The sequence below is a fragment of the Lagenorhynchus albirostris genome, chromosome 10, assembly GCF_949774975.1.
Source record: "Lagenorhynchus albirostris chromosome 10, mLagAlb1.1, whole genome shotgun sequence".
NCBI lineage: Eukaryota > Metazoa > Chordata > Mammalia > Artiodactyla > Delphinidae > Lagenorhynchus > Lagenorhynchus albirostris.
Genome location: NC_083104.1, coordinates 5,665,177 through 5,681,403, shown reverse-complemented (window position 1 = coordinate 5,681,403; position 16,227 = coordinate 5,665,177). Strand labels below are relative to the sequence as shown.

General features: G+C 45.3%; 1 protein-coding gene across 4 annotated transcripts in view; it reads right to left on the bottom strand.

Moving 5' to 3' along the window:
• Positions 1 to 10,866: 10,866 nt before the first annotated feature.
• TAMM41 (TAM41 mitochondrial translocator assembly and maintenance homolog) overlaps positions 10,867 to 16,227 on the bottom strand; it is a 55,051-nt gene continuing 49,690 nt past the window's right edge. For 3 of the 4 annotated variants that reach the window (XM_060161155.1, XM_060161157.1, XM_060161156.1), the window contains one exon: positions 10,867 to 11,002. In XM_060161155.1, the coding sequence (XP_060017138.1) occupies positions 10,926 to 11,002 (77 nt within the window). In that variant the 3' untranslated portion in view covers positions 10,867 to 10,925. Of the gene's footprint in view, positions 11,003 to 13,664; positions 13,797 to 16,227 lie in introns of all 4 variants that reach the window. The other variant, XR_009542694.1, reaches the window with a different exon arrangement.

The following is a 16,227-nucleotide window of genomic DNA, read 5'->3' as shown; positions in this document are numbered from 1 at the left end:
ACCTCTCTGAGCCTCAGTTTCCTCATTTGTAGGATAGTAATAGTACCGACCTTATAGGGTTGCAGGGAGGGTTAATGCAAGAAACAGTCCTTAGCACAGTAAGCATTATCAAATTCTCACTACTCAACATGCAAAACTTGGAACATGTTCAACAGTGAAAGTTAATAAAAGACTAGAACGACCCAATAAAGACAGGACCACTAAGGATGCAGGTCCTGCAGGAGGGAAGATTGGGTCACCCCAGTAGGACAGTAGAAACACGGAACAGGTGATGAAAGAAAGATGCTGGACGTGTCTGCTGTGACACCCTGACCAGTTCAGAAAAATTAGGTGGGTGTATTTTCTTCCTTGCTTGATAATGTGTAGTACACACACTCACTCACTGACCGGCTCATATGTTTTTTGTTGTTTTTTTTTTGCAGTACATGGGCCTCTCACTGTTGTGGCCTCTCCCGCTGTGGAGCACAGGCTCCGGACGTGCAGGTCCAGCGGCCATGGCTCACGGACCCAGCCGCTCCGCGGCATGTGGGATCCTCCCGGACCGAGGCACGACCCTGTGTCCTCTGCATCGGCAGGCGGACTCTCAACCACTGCACCACCAGGGAAGCCCTCGTATGTATTTTTACCCCCCTTTATTCTCCTCTATCATTTTCTGTAAGAAGCGGTGGTGAACTTCACATGTTAGTTTCTAGGTTACACGACAGTCAGGTGAGACTGTGATTGCAAGAGGAATTAGCATCACCCAGAGACGGATATAATGTTCTTTTCTGCCAGAAAGCAAGAGCATTTTCTTTTGTACCAAGGATAGTGCCTGGTGTCGGTGGAGCTGGGGGTGCTGCTGTTACCGTGGGAGGGTCACCTATGGATTAAATGGTGTGCCCGGATGCCCTGTCACTGGAGTGGACGTGGCAGTTTTTATCGGGTAGGATGCAGACACACGTCTATTCTTTACACTCCACTCTGGAATGTAAACTACCTTTCTCAGGCTTTCTTACCTGGTGACTTCCTATCAGGTTTTGCCAGTTGGAGACGGTGGCAGGAGGTCGGAGGGTGAGGAAAGAGCGAAGTTCCCCGGTTTGCCTCCAATATTCGTGGTCCCCTGTGGCCTCTGGGCAGGGGTGAGACCGCTTTAGCAGCTCCCGCAGTGGCAGGGGCATTGGGCCGATTATCCAATGCTGCAAAACAAGCCTCCCCCAAACTTAGCAACTTCTAACAATAATCATTTTGTGATTCCCCCTCAGAGTCCTGGGAGTTTGACTGGTGGTCCTGGCTTGGGGTCTCATGCTTGGCCGCGGTCACTCACTCACTTGCCTGGCAGCTGGTGCTGTCGGCCAGAGCAGTTATACGTCCTCTCTGTGTGGCCTGGGCTTCCTTACAACATGGCGGCTGGGCTCTAAGAGCGAGTGCCCTGAGAGCCAAGGGAAAGGTGTGCCACATTTTAGGATCTCATCTTGTAAGTCAGGTTATCTCATTTGCTGCATTCTATCTGTTAGAAACAAGTCACTGAGGCCAGCCCATATTCAGGGAAGGAGAATTAAGAGTCCACCTACTGATGGGAAGACGGTCAAAGAATTTGCAAACATATTTTGAAACCACCACAGGCAGCATCTCTGGATCACAGCAAGCAGGTCTGCTTGGAGATTGCAGCCTCGGGATGTTAGCTGCTTCCTGATCCTTGGGAGTCATCCCTCCCTCCTTCTCCCTTTTGTAACTAATTCCCTTGATAAAATCCCCTCTGTTTGATATACCCAGGACTGTTTCTCTTTTCCTGACGGATATATGCAGGCTATCCCTAGCTATCCAAACTCACCATCTGAATTGAATAGTAGAGTGACTTGTAGAAACATGAACTATTATCGTGTGCCAAGAACCATGCTAGGTGCTGAACATATGTTTCCTCATTTAATTCTAATACCAGCCCTGCCAGAGAGGTATGAGTGTACCTACCTCACAGCACAGAAACTGAAGCTCAGAAAGGTTAAATAACTTGCCCAAGAACACGGCTGGAAGGAAGTCTGACTCTCAGGTACGTTTATTTTTTGGGTCTCCTGGAGTTCGAGAAGAGCTACTTCCTGCCATAGAATTCCTTTTTCCTCAGAGGAAGTCTCAGCCCTCATCCTTATATACCTGTTTGATGACTCCCAACTTAGATATCTATACTTCAAAATGCATTGAGGAAAAGGAAGATAAGAATACATCTAGGAAAAGTGGAACACAAGAGACTCAAGCATTCATCAATTATGAAGCTACGGGGTGTGTAGGAAAAGGCACCAGACCAGGGAGTTTGCAGGCCTGCGTCAAGCCTCAGCCACGATACTCATGTGCATTCTGACCCTCGGCTGTCATTTTCTCTCTTGCGGCCTCAGGTATCCCCACACTGGAAAATTACACTGATATTCTGTGCTCTTCTGAGTATTTACTGTCTAAACTAGTTGGGGACATAAAAGGCTATATTAGATACAGGGGGGACAAGTTAAAGTTAAAATAAAGCCGGCTTATAGGGCTTCTGAAAAAAAATTTATTTTATTATTTTTTAATACAGCAGGTTCTTATTAGTTATCTATTTTATACATATTACTGTATATGTGTCAATCCCAAACTCCAAATTCATCCCACTCCCCCCAGGCCCGCACCCCTGCTTTCCCCCCTTAGTGTCCATACGTTTGTTCTCTACATCTGTACCTCTGTTACTGCCTTGCAAACCAGTTCATCTGTACCATTTTTCTAGATTCCACATGTATGCATTAATATACGATATTTGTTTTTCTCTTTCTGACTTACTTCACTCTGTATGACAGTCTCTAGGTCCAGCCATGTCTCTACAAATGACACAATTTCATTCCTTTTTATGGCTGGTATTTTTCCACTGTATATATGTACCACATCTTCTTTATCCATTCGTATGTTGATGGGTATTTAGGTTGCTTCCATGACCTGGCTATTGTAAATAGTGCTGCAATGAACATTGGGGTGCATGTGTCTTTTTGACTTATGGTTTGCTCTGGGTATATGGCCAGTAGTGGGATTGCTGGGTCATATAGTAATTTTATTTTTAGTTTTTTAAGGAACCTCCATACTGTTCTCCATAGTGGCTGTATCAATTTACATTCCCACCAACAGCGCAAGAGGGTTCCCTTTTCTCCACACCCTCTCCAGCATTTGCTGTTTGTACATTTTCTGATGATGCCCATTCTAACTGGTGTGAGGTGATACCTCGTAGTTTTGATTTGCATTTCTCTAATAATTAGTGATGTTGAGCAGTTTTCATGTGCCTCTTGGCCATCTGTATGTCTTCTTTGGAGAAATGTCTATTTAGATCTTCTGACCATTTTTGGATTGGGTTGTTTTTTTAATATTGAGCTGCATGAGCTGTTTATATATTTTGGAGATTAATCCTTTGTCTGTTGATTTGTTTGCAAATATCTTCTCCCATTCTGAGGGTTGTCTTTTTGTCTTGTTTATAGTTTCCTTTGCTGTGCAGAAGCTTTTAAGTTTCATTAGTTCCCATTTGTTTATTTTTGACTTTATTTCCATTACTCTAGGAGGTGGGTCAAAAAAGATCTTGCTGTGATTTATGTCAAACTGTTCTTCCTATGTTTTCCTCTAAGAGTTTTATACTGTCCGGTCTTACATTTAGGTCTTCAATCCATTTTGAGTTTATTTTTGTGTATGCTGTTAGGGAGTGTTCTAATTTCATTCTTTTACATGTAGTTGTCCAGTTTTCCCAGCACCACTTATTGAACACACTGTCTTTTCTCCATTGTATATCCTTGCCTCCTTTGTCATATATTAGTTGACCATAGGTGTGGGGGTTCATCTCTGGCCTTTCTGTCCTGTTCCATTGATCTATATTTCTGTTTTTGTGCCAGTACCATATTGTCTTGATTACTATAGCTTTGTAGTATAGTCTGAAGTCAGGGAGTCTGATTCCTCCAGCTTCATTTTTTTCCCTCAAGACTGCTATGGCTATTTGGGGTCTTTTGTGTCTCCATACAAATTTTAAGATTTTTTGTTCTACTTCTGTAAAAAACGCCATTGGTAATTTGATAGGGATTGCATTGAATCTGTAGATTGCTTTGGGGAGTACAGTCATTTTCAAAATATTGATTCTACCAATCCAAGAACATGGTATATCTCTCCATCTGTTTGTGCCATCTTTGATTTCTTTCATAAGTGTCTTACAGTTTTCTGAGTACAGTACCTCCTTAGGTAGGTTTATTCCTGGATATTTTATTCTTTTTGTTGCAATGGTGAATGGGATTGTTTCCTTAATTTCTCTTTCTGATCTTTCATTGTTAGTGTATAGGAATGCAAGAGATTTATTTTATTTCTTTTATTTATTTATTTTTCTTTTATTTTTTTTTTGCGGTACACGGGCCTCTCACCGCTGTGGCCTCTCCCGTTGCAGAGCACAGGCTCCAGACGCGCAGGCTCAGCGGCCATGGCTCACGGGCCTAGCTGCTCTGCGGCATGTGAGATCTTCCCGGACTGGGGCACGAACCCATGTCCCCTGCATCGGCAGGCGGACTCCCAACCACTGCGCCACCAGGGAAGCCCTATTTCTTTTTTTTAAATAAATTTATTTATTTGGTTTTGGCTGTGTTGGATCTTCGTTGCTGTGTGCAGGCTTTCTCTAGTTGTGGCGAGTGGGGCTACTCTTTGTTGTGGTGCGTGTGCTTCTCATTGCGGTGGCTTAGCTTGTTGCGGAGCACAGGCTCTAGGTGTGCAGGCTTCAGTAGCTGTGGCACGCGGGCTCTAGAACGCAGGCTCAGTAGTTGTGGCACTCAGGCTCTAGAATGCAGGCTCAGTAGTTGTGGCACACGGGCTTAGTTGCTCCGTGGCATGTGGGATCTTCCCGGACCAGGGATCGAACCCATGTCCCCTGCATTGGCAGGTGGATTCTTAACCACTGCGCCACTTCCAGGGAAGTCCCTAGGAATGCAAGAGATTTCTGTGCATTAATTTTGTATCCTGCAACTTTACCAAATTCACTGATTAGCTCTAGTAGTTTTCTGGTGGTATCTTTAGGATTCTCTATGTATAGTCTCATGTCATCTGCAAACAGTGACAGTTTTACTTCTTCTTTTCCAATTTGTATTCCTTTTATTTCTTTTTAAACTCTGATTGCCGCTGGCTAGGACTTCCAAAACTATGTAGAATAAGAGTGGTGAGAGTGGACATCCTTGTCTTGTTCCTGATCTTAGAGCAAATGCTTTCAGTTTTTCACCATTCAGAATGATGTTTGCTGTGGGTTTGTCATATATGGCCTTTATTATGTTGAGGTAGGTTCCCTCTGTGTCCACTTTCCGGAGAGTTTTTATCATAAATGGGTGTTAAATTTTCTCAAAAGTTTTTTCTGCATCTATTGAGATGATCATATGGTTTTTATTCATCAAATTGTTAGTATGGCGTATCCGTTGACTGATCTGCGTATATTGAAGAATCCTTGCATCCCTGGGATAAATCCCACTTGATCATGGTGTATGATCCTTTTAATGTGTTGTTGGATTCTGTTTGCTAGTATTTTGTTGAGGATTTTTGCATCTGTATTCATCAGTGATATCGGTCTGTAATTTTTTTTGTAGTACCTTTGTCTGATTTTGGTATCAGGGTGATGGTGGCCTTGTAGAAGGAGTTTGGGAGTGTTCCTTCCTCTGCAATTTTTTGGAAGAGTTTGAGAAGGATTGGTGTTAGCTCTTCTGTAAATGTTTGATAGAATTCACCTGTGAAGCCATCTGGTCCTGGACTTTTTTTTCTTGGAAGATTTTTAATCACAGTTTCAATTTCATTACTTGTGACTGGTCTGTTCAGATTTTCTGTTTCTTCCTGGTTCAGTCTTGGAAGGTTATACCTTTCTAATAATTTGTCCATTTCTTTCAGGTTGCCCATTTTATTTGCATAGAGTTGCTTGTAGTAGTCTCTTAGGAGGCTTTCTATTTCTCTGGTGTCCATTGTAACTTCTCCTTTTTCATTTCTAATTTTATTGATTTGAGTCCTCTCTCTCTTTTCACTTGATGAGTCTGGCTAAAGGTTTATCAGTTTTGTATATCTTCTCAAAGAACCAGCTTTTAGTTTTATTGATCTTTGCTATTGTTTTCTTTGTTTCTATTTCATTTATTTCTGCTCTGATCTTTATGATTTCTTTCCCTCTACTAACTTTGGGTTTTGTTTGTTCTTCTTTCTCTAGTTCCTTTAGGTGTAAGGTTAGATTGTTTATTTGAGATTTTTCTTTTTCTTGAGGTAGCACTGTAATGCTATAAACTTCCCTCTTAGAACTGCTTTTGCTGCATCCCACAGGTTTTGGATCATCATGTTTTCGTTGTCATTTGTCTTGAGGTATTTTTTGATTTCCTCTTTGATTTCTTCAGTGATCTCTTGGTTATTCAGTAGTATATTGTTTAGCCTCCATGTATTTGTGTTATTACATTTTTTCCCCTGTAATTTATTTCTTATCTCATAGCATTGTGGTCAGAAAAGATTCTTGATATGAATTCAATTTTCTTAAATTTACCGAGGCTTGATTTGTGACCCAAGATGTGATCTATCCTGGAGAGTGTTCCGTGTGCACTTGAGAAGGAAGTGTAATCTGCTGTTTTTGGATGGAATGTCCTATAAATATCAATTAAATCTATCTGGTCTATTGTGTCATTTAAAGCTTGTGTTTCCTTATTTATTTTCTGTCTGGATCATCTGTCCATTGGTGTAAGTGAGGTGTTAAAGTCTCCCACTATTATTGTGTTACTGTCGATTTCTTCTTTTATAGCTGTTGGCATTTGCCTTATGTATTGAGGTTTTCCTATGTTGCGTGCATATATATTTATAATTGTTATATCTTCTTCTTGGATTGATCCCTTGATCATTATGTAGTGTTCTTCCTTGTCTCTTGTAACATTCTTTATTTTAACATCTATTTTATCTGACAGGAGTATTGCTACTCCAGCTTTCTTTTGATTTCCATTTGCATGGAATATCTTTTTCCATCCACTCACTTTCAGTCTGTATGTATCCCTAGGTCTGAAGTGGGTCTCTTGTAGACAGCATATATATGGGTATTGTTTTTGTATCCATTCAGTGAGCCTGTGTCTTTTAGTTGGAGGATTTAATCCATTCACGTTTAAGGTAATTATTGATATGTATGTTCTTATTACCATTTTCTAATTGTTTTGAGTTTGTTTGTGTAGGTCCTTTTCTTCTCTTCTGTTTCCCACTTAGAGAGGTTCCTTTAGCATTTGTTGTACATGGTTTGGTGGTGCTGAATTCTCTTAGCTTTTGCTTATCTGTAAAGCTTTTGACTTCTCCATCAAATCTGAATGATATCCTTGCCAGGTACAGTAATCTTGGTTCTAAGTTCTTCCCTTTCATCACTTTAAATATATCATGCCACTCCCTTCTGGCTTGTAGAGTTTCTGCTGAGAAGTCAGCTGTTAACCTTATGGGAGTTCCCATGTATGTTATCTGTCATTTTTCCCTTGTTGCTTTTAATAATTTTTCTTTGTCAATTTGATTACTATGTGTCTTGGCGTGTTTCTCCTTGGGTTTATCCTGCCTGGGACTCTCTGCATTTCCTGGACTTGGGTGGCTATTTCCTTTCCCATGTTAGGGAAGTTTTTGATTATAATCTCTTCAAATATTTTCTCAGGTCCTTTCTCTCTCTCTTCTCCTTCTGGGACCCCAATAATGCGAATGTTGGTGCGTTAAATGCTGTCCCCGAGGTCTCTTAGGTTGTCTTCATTTCTTTTCATTCTTTTTTCTTTATTCTGTTCCGTGGCAGTGAATTCCACCATTCTGTCTTCCAAGTCACTTATCTGTTCTTCTGCCTCAGTTATTCTGCTATTGATCCCTTCTAGTGTATTTTTCATTTCAGTTATTGTATTGTTTATCTCTGTTTGTTTGTTCTTTAATTCTTCTAGGTGTTTGTTCTGTAATTCTTCCAGGTCTTTGTTAAACATTTCTTGCATCTTCTCAATCTTTGCCTCCATTCTTTTTCCAAGGTCCTGGATCATCTTCACTATCATTATTCTGAATTCTTTTTCTGGAAGGTTTCCTAGCTCCACTTCATTTAGTTGTTTCTCTGGGGTTTTATCTTGTTCCTTCATCTGGTACATAATCCTCCGCCTTTTCATTTCGTCTGTCTTTCTGTGAATGTGGTTTTTGTTCCACAGGCTGCAGGATTCTGGGTCTTCTTGCTTTTGTGATCTGCCCTCTGGTAATGAGGCTATCTAAGAGGCTTGTGCAAGCTTCCTGATGGGAGGGACTGGTGGTGGCCAGAGTTCAGTAAAACTTTAATCCACTTGTCTGCTGATGGGTGGGGCTGCATTCCCTCCCTGTTGGTTGTTTGGCCTGAGGTGACTCAGCACTGGAGGCTACAGGCTCTTTGGTGGGGTTAATGGCAGACTCAAGTCCGGCAGGGCTCACGCCAATGAGTACTTCCCAGAGCTTCTGCTGCCAGTGTCCTTGTCCCCATGGTGAGCCACAGCCACCCCCGGCCTCTGCAGGAGACCCTCCAACAGTAGCTGGTAGGTTGGTTCAGACTCCTATGGTGTCACTGCTCCTTCCCCTGGGTCCCGATGCACACACTACTTTGTGTGTGCCCTCCAAGAGTGGAGTCTCTGTTTCCCCCAGTCCTGCTGAAATCCTGCAATCAAATCCCGCTAGCCGTCGCAGTCTGATTCTCTGGGAATTCCTCCTCCTGTCGCCAGATCCCCAGGTTGGGGAGTCTGACGTGGGGCTCAGAACCTTCACTCCAGTGGGTGGACTTCTGTGGTATAAGTGTTCTCCAGTCTGTGAGTCACCCACCCAGCGGTTATGGGATTTGATTTTATTGTGATTGCACCCCTCCTACCGTCTCACTGCGGTTCTCCTTTGTCTTTGCGTGTGGGGTATCTTTTTTGGTGAGTTCCAGTGTCTTCCTATAGATGACTGTTCAGCAGTTAGTTGTGATTCCAGTGCTCTCGCAAGAGGGAGTGAGCACACGTTCTTCTACTCCACCATCTTGAACCAACTTTGTAGCTTATAGGTCTTGAATAATCTTGTTATGGATTGAATGTTTGTGTTCCCTCAGAATTCTCTCACCACCCCCACCCCCAATGTGATGATGTTCAGAGGTGGGGCCTTTGGCAGGTAACATGGTCATGAGGGTGGAACCCTCATGAATGGGATTAGTATCCTTATAAGAAGAAACATGAGACCTTGCTTTGGGTCTGCTGGCTCCACTGTGAGAGAAGACACTGGGAAAACAGGCCTCTGCAACTAGGAAGAAGCTCTCACCAGAAACCGACCATATCAGCAACCCTGGTCTCAGACTTCCAGGCCCCAGAACTGTGAAAAATCAATTTCTGCTGTTTATAAGCCAACCAATGTGTGGTATCTGTCATGGCAGCCCAAACTGACCAAGGCTGATGAGAAATACTTATTTTATCCCACAAGCAGTGGGGAATCATTTTAGCTTCTTGAGGAAGAACCTGACCCAATAAAACAAAAACACGTGCAGAAGAAAACAGTAACAAAAACAATAATAGAAAGTAATGACAGAAGTGACATTTACTGAATGCTACCAGGCAGTGTCCTAGTACATAGGACACTTGGCTTGCAGGACCTTCACTACAGCCCAAGGAGGTCTGTACTGTTATTCCCTTTTCAGAGATGGTAAAACTCTTCAGAGACACTAAATAACTTGCCCACAGTCACAAAGCTAGTCAGCAGTGGAGCGAAGATTCAACCTGGTTTGGTCATATCTTAAGCCTGAGCTCTTTTGGGTTGGAATGAGCTGAACCCAAAGGTAGAAAAAATTAGTAGAAAACTATTGTTCAAATTTTCAAAAGAACCTAAGGGTCTGCACTAGAGCACTGGGCAATGGAAACAGGGTGAGGTAGAGACAATCTAAGAAAAGAAAGACAAAACCTGAGCTTGGACTGAAGAGACGATGTGCCAGGCGAGGGAACAGACGCTGCCTCCCCCCCATCCCCCCATTTCCATCCATCTGTCAGCTCATCCTGCAGCCCATGAGCTGGAGGGGAGGCAGGCTCAGGTCCAAGCTCCTTGGCCTGGTTCCCCCTGGCCATTCCTGGTGCAGTGATGGGCAAGTTACCCATTAGGGCCCAGGAATCCAGACAGAGGCTTGCTGGGAACTGCTGCAGTTCTGTTGCTTTTCTAAGAGGGCTTCTGAAAGGAACTCCCCCTGTCTCCCCAGATGCAGATGGGGGTGCACACAGCCCTTGAGGCTGTTGTCAGGGGTCTCAGAGTTAAGAGGAGAGCTGGCCTTAGTGTGATGTCAATGTGGCAAAGGATGGAGAAAGGACAGAAATTGGTCTGTTAACCCCCTAAATCAATCCAACTCTGAAGCCCACCAACCTCTGACTTTCCAGTTCTTTGAGCTGATGAGTCCTTTGTCGTTTCCTGCTCCCCAAATGCTCCTGTTACATGGGAAAGCTCTGCACCGGTCTGTTGCAGGTTCCTCACTTGAGTCACTGCCACACACCCTCATGGAGAACAAGGAGAAATGTTAAACACCCAGATCCAGGAAGATGCTGCCTGGAGCTCTCACTGGAGAAAACCGAGTGAGCGGATGGAGCCGAGGCAGACAGAGCCAAAGCTCCTGCCCTAGCACGGGGCTGCCGGTCCACAGCGCGTGCACCGCCACTTAGACCTCCGACCCTCGTTGCCAAACAGACCACAGCCGAAGCTCTCAGGAAAGCAGGGCCCAGATGGTGCTGTGTGTAACGAGGACTCTTCTCATGCTGAGTCCTCAAAGGTATTGGTTCCCCCCCGGATAAAGGTCTGACGCATACATTTCCAAAATCCAGTACAGTATCATGCAAACCAAGACCTCTTCAAATTCAACCAAATAGGTCAGAGTAACAGACGCTGTTCTGTCAAAAAGGATCATTTTATTCAGCTACACATAACATAGATAAAAGCAAGCAAAATCAGGATGTCTTTCTCAGCCATCCTTTCCACATTTTACGCAGTTTTAGAGAACTATAAATCACTGATTTCTTCAGGCCTAAAAGAGAAAAGAAGAGAGAGTAAGAACACTGAGGCTTACTGAGGGGATGCTCAGTGGAGGTCCTGTGGTATTCGGATCAGACTCATCTCTGGAGTAGAACAGCGATGGGCTGACTGGGGTTCCAGGAGAGCCTGGGGGCCTGACAGGGTCCAGGAGACCCTGGGGGCCATCGTGATCAACGGGAGGGAGAAGACTGATTTCCGCATCTGCTGAAGCAGTGATACGGATGCCAAAGGCACCCAAGCTTCTGGGGTAAGGGAGTCCTTTCAGATAGGAGCATGCTGCAACCTCTGAATTTAGCAGCTCTTTGAAAAAGGAGGAGAAAGGAAGGCAAAGACAAGACGCCGTATGTAAGTGAGCGTCCTTGGCCCCCTTTCTAGCCCCCGATGCCTCCCAACCACCCCCAGCGCACTGCTGCCATGTCCCTGCGTGTGACGCCCGTTTGCCCGCGGTGAAGGGCGTTCCCACCACACCCTGCCTGGTAGACGCCGCGATCCCGTTCAGATTTTTCCCCTGGAAGCACCGGGCTCCCCAGCCGATTCAGCCACTGTTCCTCCTGGTCCCACGGTGCCTGTGCTGACGCCCAGCTCAGCACTCACCACACTGCACAGTGCTCTCCTGTCCCTCTGCCTACACCGGGAGCTCCTTGAGGACAGGGACCTTGTCCTATTCATCCCGGGTCCCCCATCACTTAGTGCGGCACCCGGCACACAGCAGGTGCTCAGTAAACACCTGCAGTGATGGAACAGATGCACCTTGTTCAGACACCTGCCCTCCCAGCACCCCATCTACTGAGTCACAATGCCTGATGAAACCAGAGGAGAGGCTCTCGGGGGAGTTTACGGGAAAGAAGTCCGACGGCATGGACTAAGCGGGGTGCTGCTGTCTGTCGGGACTCACAGGATCCCATTTGCAGACGGTGTTACGGGCTTGACCTTCTTTGTGCTGAGGATGAGATCATTCAGTCTGTGTTTCAGGGTGTGGCCCAAAGATCCGAACAGTCTTTTTCACCCTGGGATCCAGACCGTGGTCTGCGCTGCAGGTGTGACCTGTAGTGTGGGCACCGCTCACAAGGTATAACAGGACTGGTTCCGGAGGCTCTGAGCACTGGCGTGTAAGTGCTCTCAAAAATACCTGATCATGTTACCTGTAGGCCGCCTCATGCACTTAGGACCTTTTACGACGCCACTGCAGGCAGCGTCAGGTAAAAAGGCAGGGCACCGATAAAGTCATTAGTGAATGCTTCTAGAAGCTGTGGCCTCGCTTGTCCACTGACTGACTCCTGCAAACCGAGACTCGTCAAGAAACTCAGAGCTCCTTTTCCTGCCTCCACCCGTTTTAATTTTCTCCCTGGAGCAACCACTCTGGTAAACCTCACCCACTCGAGCACTGGGACTGGAATCTTATTACGTAAGGTGCTTTTTAAAATTCCAGGCAGAACCGACCAAGACACCAAGGTAGCTACACACAGTAAGGGTCAACGCGGCAACTCCAGGGCACTGAGTCACAGCGAGAGGAAGAGGCATCGACCATAATGAGTCCCAGCGCAGCTTCACACGCCTTCCTCACAGACTCTGGGGAGCTTAACATGTACGGTAAATACACCACAGTCCACGAGCGGCATTGTGGAGCCATGTTTTGCTGCTAGTGGATAGAAACCTCCCTTAATTAAGAAGTCTCTCCCCTCAACAGCTCTGCCGGAGACATATTCTCAGGACGGCTGCAGCCGGGGACGGATCTGGCAAGGGCACTGGAATGGGAGTCAGGAGAGCGGAATGCTAGTCCCCGCTGGGGACAGGGAGACTCCCCGTCTCTGGGCATCGACTTCCTCATCTGCAAACTGACAGGTTGGACTAGGTTACGGGTTCTCCAAAGAGGGGCCAACAGACAGGCCTCAGTCTGAGAACTCCCTGAAGCTGCAGGGAGGTTTGCTGAGTGTGCGCACGTGTGCATGTCTGTGCAGAGGGCCCAGAGTTTTAGTCAGAGTCTCACTGGGAGCCAGGATTTTCAAAAGGTTAAGAACCAAGAGATTAGAAGGAAGGATCCTGTCTTAATACTCTAGTTGCAACAAAGGTGGAGGACAAAACTTCATGAACTTGGAGTAGGCAATATTTCCTAAACAGGACACAAAAAGCTGCTAACCTTACAGGACAAAACTGATAAACTGGACTAAGTAAGATTAAGCACTTTTCATCAAAAGACACCATTAAGACACTGAGACGACAAGCCCTAGAGTGGGGGACTTTTGCATTCCACTTGTCCAACGAAGGACCTGTATCCACACTATACAGAGATTTCAGTGTAAAAAAAAAAAAAAAAAAGGCAGACAATTCAAAAGAAAAATGAGCAAAAGTAGAATAGGTACTTCACAAAAGAGGATCTCCGACCATGTAAGCATGTGAACAAACGCTCAACTTTATCGGTCATCAGGAAAGTGCACGTTAAAACTCCAATATGATACGTCTACTCACCTACCAGAGGGCCTAAAAAGAAAAAGACCTGCTATCAAGCACTGGTCACGGAGGTGCTGCAGCAGGAACTCTGCTGCTTGGAGTGTAACCTAGACACTCGTTAGGTAGCATCTACCACAACTGGACATTCACACACTTTATGATACAGTAATTCCACCCGCAACTGAAAACCTAACAGAAATGCATACCTACGCTCGCTCGAAGACAGGTACCAAAACACGCATAGCAGGACTCTTTGAAATAGCCCCAAACTGGAAACAACCCGGGAGATCATCAACAGTAGAAGGGATGAACTGTGCTCTAGTCAGACGATGGATGAGCTGCAATGAGAATAAACGGACTACTCCCAACACCACGAGGAATCTCACTGCTGTTACAAGGAGTGAAAGACATGAGAGAGTACGTATTTATATGAAGTTCAAAAATGGGCAAAACAGAAGCATGGCATTAGAGGTCAGGACAGTAGGCACTCTGGGAGGAGCAGTGACTGGACGGGGCACAGTGGGGTTCTGGGGGAACTGGCCCTATTCTAGTTCTTCATCTGGGTACTGGGTTCACGAGTCTGTTCACTTTGTGAAAATTCACCGAATTTATGATTTGTGTACTTTTCTGTATATATGGAGACTTTCCCTACTACCAGAAAATTCAGAATCTTCCATTTATTCAGTCACTGAGATACACTGAACAGGCATTTCTTGGGCACCAACACATACGGGACACGGAGCTAGTTGTTCGGGACACCGGTATGAACAACAGCCCTGGTCTCTGCCCTCACAGAGTTTATAATCCACAGACTTCTACTTGGCCGACACTGAGCTTTTGTGTGGTTTCTGCTTCCTTTCTAAAGATGATGGTGACTTAGGAAGTCTGCATCTAGAATGCGTCTTGAAAGAAGACAGCCTGCTAAGAGAGAAACTCTACTCTAAGAACCATCATTGTTGACTTTGCTCCTTCCCCAGCGGATAAAGGTACAAACATCTCCTTAGCGACATTCTGTTTAGGCAGATCCTTATTTACCTAAAGCTGGTCGTTATGAACACTGATTAGTAACCAAAGTCAGGATTTTGTTTTGGAAGCAAACGGAAATCTACTCTAATACATGGCTCCTAAGGTTTTTCTTCCGTTGATTCCCAGTATGTTTCATGTTACCTACAGCAAAATCACTACATATGTAATACTATGAATTCCCTGCGTGACCTTAAACTGATAGGTCCAGTGACAGACAAAATGCTCCAGGAAACAATGTGAGGCAGAGATGAGACCAGGTTGTGAGAGGTCTCTACCTTCCCATAATCCTATATTTCAGATATTTAGGAGAGAAAATCAGCGAGCCCCAAACATTCTTCCAATTAATTTCCAACCACAGTTAGCTATATCTACAAAGAAAATCTTTTCTGAGGCAGTTTTATTTTTAAAACTTTCAGGTTTAAGTGATAAATACATCACCAGAAAAATCTTTATTATCATGTGTTCTTCTTATTGAAACATGTAGGTACCAAAAAATGGGGATAAAATGTTTCAGTTATAAGAGATGAGAAGGAGAAGATAATCAATGATACATTCTATCACTTTCAGGAAAGGGCTGGTAAGGACCGGCCGAGGCGTGCCGGAATCTTTTTAGGAACAAGACTAAACCTGTCTTGTTTAAGTTGAATCTTTTGAAGCTACAGAGGTAAATAGGTATTTGACTCCAAAGTGAATTCTGATTGACCAGAAAGTCAGGTGGGGGAAAATAAAGCAATATTTCAAAGATTAAACTTGTCATCCTCCCCTACGTTCCCTCACCCCAGGAAAGGCACCTCCACCTCCGCTCCCCAAGCCAGAAACCTGGGAGCTTCTCTGACTCCTCTCTGCTTCACTGCCCAAATCCCTCCCATCACCAAGACCTGGGGATGCGTCTTCCAAGTATTGCCTGCATCTCTCCTCTGCCTCTCCTGCAAAACCCTGAGTCAGGGCGGCCAGGCCTCCTCACCTGGCGGGCTGCAGCCGCAGTCGATCAGTTTCCCAAGCAACAGCGTCACCTCCCTCCAAGCTGCTCTCTATCCTCTCGCTACAGCAGTCTTTCGACAATCCTTCAGCGGCTTCCCTCTCCCCTCAGTGAAACTCTGGATTCCCCTTCAGGCTTTTACAGGCCTTCCCCTGTCTGGCTCCTGCTTGCTTCTCAGTCTAACTGCTAAGCCCCTGACCCATTTCTCCCCAAGCTCCCCGCCGCCGTCCCGCAAAGATTCAAAGAGTTCCACTCCTCTCTACTCATTCAGGTTAGACACATAAACGGCTGTGGCTGATCAGAACGTGATGTTTGCTTGGCCGGGCTGAGCCGTGATGCGGTGTGCTGCTGCCCTGCAGGGCGGCGCAGGCAAGGACCGGGAGGCTAAACAGTCTCCTGCCCTCCCGAGCTGCCTGGCTGCAGCCGCTGCCCCGAGACCCGGATAAAAACCGCTGCTCCATTAACAGCACAGTCTAAGAAGTCAGTATTATCTTGCCAGTAACCGACTCCCAGGCTAAAGGGAAAAACAGTGTTTGGTTTTGGAAGTAGTTCTGTACTCACCTTGGAACATGGGTATATCTGATGGTAGGGGAATTTCAGGGAACTAACACAGACAGAGTGTCAGACCACATGAGGACACCTGCCGTGTCGCCCAACACAGTTCATTAGAAAGGGCAACCCTTTGGGCTGACACAGAGCCTGGCTTCCATCTCTTCCAGGAAGAGACTGATACTTAGATCTAGACTCACTCAAGTTTATAAAGC